Source organism: Microtus oregoni, unplaced genomic scaffold, assembly GCF_018167655.1.
Source record: "Microtus oregoni isolate MIOR12 unplaced genomic scaffold, Mior012 000045F_ref0000178, whole genome shotgun sequence".
NCBI lineage: Eukaryota > Metazoa > Chordata > Mammalia > Rodentia > Cricetidae > Microtus > Microtus oregoni.
Window position 1 is genome coordinate 9,047,144 of NW_024543219.1, and position 4,645 is coordinate 9,051,788.

At 40.5% G+C, this 4,645-nt stretch overlaps 1 gene segment (V, D, J or C); it reads right to left on the bottom strand.

The window, feature by feature from the left end:
• Positions 1-3,089: 3,089 nt before the first annotated feature.
• On the bottom strand, positions 3,090-3,607 carry LOC121435077. The segment is given in 2 exon segments: positions 3,090-3,409; positions 3,556-3,607. Coding segments are annotated over 2 exon segments (372 nt in total).
• Between the last annotated feature and the right edge of the window lie 1,038 nt (positions 3,608-4,645).

A 4,645-nucleotide genomic window follows, 5' to 3' on the forward strand; every position in this document is an offset into this window, starting at 1 on the left:
GATGGCCCATTGCACTGTAGGTAGAACCTTCCTTGGACATGAAGTCCTGGGGTGTATAAAAATGTAATCAGAGAGGTCAGGGAATCAAGGCAATAAATAGAATTTTTCCATGATCTCTATTTTAATCCCTGCCTCCAGATTCCTGCCTTGAGTTTCTACTTTCTGGGTGGGGTCACCTTTTCTTGGAGTGCTGGTTTTTTATGGTTATGCAATGCATGTTGATACCATTGTTAATGCCTATGTGGGTTATTTAGACTAAAAACCTTATGTGTGGGGGAACAACAGTACACAAGCACAGTAAGAACAACAGGAACAGCAAGGAATAAGGAATAGCACGGGCATTAGCGAGAGCATGGAAATAATAAATGCGACATGATGAAAGATTCATGTGGGTTTATTTATTTCATTTACCCTCAGACCCTATTAGTCAGGTTTTTGCCTGCTATAGTGAATCTTTGTGAACATTGAGAGGTTTAGTAAGTTTAATCCAAAACTAAGGCTCCATAGTTTGGATCTGGGGCACTGCTGTGTCATCATTTAGACTGTAGCTCTTAAACTTTCATTTGCTCTCATTATCCCAGCGCATGAAATAAACCAAGTGAAGACAAAGTACAAACAAGGTCAACATGTACATCGGGGACAAGTTTCCAGTATCTGAGGTATATTCCTCTGCCCATCTCACTGCTGAGGGCTGACAGGCAGCACATGTCCTGGACTGTAGTCTCTGTGGCTAAGCAGGAGACCGTGGGAACCACAGTAGCCTGGGGAGCTCAGGATGACAGGGCTGTGCCCCTGCTCTAGTTCTCCACAGAGCAGCTGGATGCTCTCCATGCTGCATAGCCACAGCCTCTGAGTTTGAGTGATGGGCTGGACAATCGGTCTCATTCTAAATGTTGCCTTGTCTTTCCTAGTGATGTAATTGACAAATAATACTTCCTAGTGAAGATAAAGCTAAGGTTGGTGGAGAGGTGGCTCTGCAGTGGAAAGCACTTGCTGCTAATCATAAGATGGAAGTTCAGATCTCAGAACTTACTTGACAAGCTAAGTATCCTGCCAAACTTGCAACTCCAGCTCTTAGTGGACACCATCTTCTGTCCTTCACACGCACACAGGTGCATGTACCTATGTATACACACAAGCTTGTGGATATCACATGGGCCTGCACACACACAAATGGAAATAAAAATTAAATCTTAAAAAAATTAAAGCTTAGTATTTAAAGAATAGTAAAAAAGAATTCAGTCATTCAAGAAAACATGGTACAAGGGTCTCCAATGCAATGCAGGCTGAACCTTTACAACTTCATGGAATTGCCTTTCTGCACCTCCATTCAGGCACATCCCCACTACATACCTGGCCACAGTGGCTTTCCTTGGTTGCAGAGAGAGATTCCACAGAGTTCCTCATTGGTTCTAAAATAGAACCCATGTGACTATGGCTGCCAACTTCTGCTGCTTGCTGAGGCTAGAATTGTCTTCCTTTTTGAATTACATATTTCCCACCTTTCTGATTTCAATTGTCTCTTTTAGTACTTAGCTTGTCTGTCCTGACACTCACTCAGTAGACCAGGTTTTCCTCAAACTTACATTCTGCCTTGGATACCTCATGAAGACTTCCAAGTAGTGATGATTATGTTATTATAATTAAACTGTCTTCTCTTGCTCTCAGATCTCTTTAAATATTTTCCAGCCTCTCAATCCATAGGAAGCTCAGGGTTCTCTCTTGAGGTACCCAGAGTTTTACAGTTCTCACTTCTGCATCCTCAAGGAAGCTTTTGCTCTCCTGATGACTTCCAAACTAGGTGTTTGTATTCAGTGAAGCCTATTTTAATATGATACAAACAGTTACCAAATTCTAACTCAAGTTTAAACTTGACAAGGATATAACACTTTGAAAGATATGGGCAATTCAGCCACTGGTATTGTGAGATATGTCTCCTACTGCTAAGAGTCAACCGGCATATTTTCCGGCTTAACTTTCCCTTTTGCATATTAAAAAACTACTCACTGCAGATAAGAAGGAGAACTTGCAGAATTTACATATTTAAGTTAAATATTATCCACATTATTTTGTTGGATTTGGTTTTCTAAGACAGTGTAGTTTCACTATGCTGCTCAAGCCAGACTTCCAAATCCAGCTCAAGCCTCCTTCTTGGTTTCCTTGGTGGCTAGAGCTCCCCCAACCTTCAACTATGTAGCATGGAAGCATTTAAGTTTATAAACTGATTAAAATTTTCCCCAGTGGCAATCTTGTTAGTATTTATGTAGCATTAAGTGAGTAAATCCTGCAATGTGTTAGGCAATGAGAGGTCCTTTCTCCATTGTATGCACTGCTGATGGCCATAATACCTGCAGTTCTTTCTGTTATCTAAAAGTGAATTACATTCTAAATTTCATTTTGTTCATCTATGAAATGCATGTGAAACAATTGCCTTAGTGGAATTTATATATTTTCATGATGTGAGTAATGAATTCTTTGCCCGAAGTTGTGATTTATCTATTGTAAACACACCTGCATCCTTTTGAGTGCCTCCTGATTTACATATTTAAATTTCTTGAAGGTGGATAGAGATATAAAATAAAGAGAAAAAGTAGATGTAGTCAGTGGTCACATAAATCATCACTTTTCTGTTATCAGAGGAGGTTAAGGTAAAAGAGAATTCTGTGTGATTTCTATCACATAAGGCACAAAGTGACTGATGTTGTGCTGTAATGACTACACATTAATAACATTGTTGACAAGAGTGTAGGGAGATGGGGGATTTATAATTTCTACTTAGTACAAACCAACGTAATAGAGAAATATTTGTACAACTTCTCTAGAAAACATTTCAATTAACTAGTTAAGTAAATACACAAATAACTCCAGTGGTGCCTGAGGAGCAAAGGAAGACTGGAGAAAAGCAAGTTGTAACTTCATCTTGGTCTGTCTGTGCCCTGAATGGGTCTAATTCTGAAGTTCACTGAGTCACCCAATCACCTGTTTTTGCAGATGAAAACTCCTCTGCACCTCTGCCAGGCTCAGCCCCACAGCAGGGCTTTGCTGGAGCACAGCTGCAGGTTTTGGTGTGGGCTGCAGGTGCCTGGAGATCACTGTGCACTTGCTGCACAGAAGTAGGTGGCTGAGTCTCCAGGTTGAGAATCTCTGATGTGCAAGGAGAGCTGTTTATCACTTTTCCTGAAGAAGACTGTGAATCGTCCATCTTCCTTTTTGTTTGACACTGGACGTATGTCTATCAGTAATTCAGGGCCTTCACCAGGGAACAGCCGGTACCATGGGAAGTAGTCAAATGTGCTGTCCTCATAAGTGCAGTTCAAAACTGAAGTCCTTCCTTCCCAGACTGTCAGAGATTGGGGACTTTGCCTCACCTGTTGCTGATCAGGTCTCCCCTTTTGCTGGCCACTCACCCCTGTGTAGAGAAATAAGAGATATCATTAGGTTTCCAGGAATGTACTACTTGCTTATAGCTTTGACATTCCTGATTTTGTTTGGTTCCCCAATTTCTCATGCCTCCATATTAATCTCATATTCTGAAGTTTCTTCTCTTTGACTCACAGGCTAAGTGAAGGCCTAGGATTAAAATTGATGCTTTCAGGATCTTGTTCATTCTTCCTAGACTGAAGTTTGTGGAGATCTCCGGTGGCCTTAATCTCCCTTAGAAACCAGACTCCAACTTCACAGATACCTTAGTTCTTTCAACAGGCTCCACCCCTCAGAAACACTTTGTCTAAAGCTATCTCTGACGTAGGAAGCACTTCCCCATTTTTTTTTTTTTGCAAATTTAGTTTCACTGAAAATACAGTTACTGAGAATCAGAAATCTCTTCATTGTAATTCTACTATTCTACACCGTTGGTAGAGAAATGTGTGCTGGTACACCGAGAATAGCAATGTGGATTTTCTGAAAAATTAAAAAGAAGGAAAAAAGGACAGAAGGAAGAAAGAAAAGAAAGGAAAAAAGAAAGAAAGAAACAAAAAAAAACAAAGAAAGAAACAAAGAAAGGGGGTGGGAGGAAGGAAGGACGGAAGGAAGAAGGAAAGAAAAAAGGAAGACAGAAAGAAAGAAAGGAGGGAGGGAGGGAGGACAGAAGGAAGGAAGGAAAGAAGGAAGGAAGGAAGGAAGGAAGGAAGGAAGGAAGGAAGGCTGATGATCCAGCTAATAACACTTACGGGCATATATCCAGGGGAACTGATGTCATCATATAAGAGAAACACCTGCAAATATGTGCTTATGATAGTAACATTAACACCATGCAGACAAACCCTAGGTACCACCTGTCAAATGATGAGTGAAGAAACCATTGTTTCTGAAACAACAGTAATATTTAGTCACAAGGAAAAATAACTGGCGCCTTCTCTAGGAAAACAGACAGTATTGAATGACAAGATGTCAAGCAAATTAAGCAGACATGTAGAGGCACACAACATATACGCGTTCTCATATGTGAAAACTAACAAGAAATAAGGAAAAAAGAAAGTAAATATGATCTGAGAATAGAAGTTATACAAATGAGTAAGGGAGAGGGAACGGGGAAGGGAGAGGACAGTGGCGGGGGAGACAAGACAACTATGAGGAAATGACTGCAAATACATATACTAAGATTTTACAACAAACTCACTGCCATTTACAATTCATGTGTGCAGAT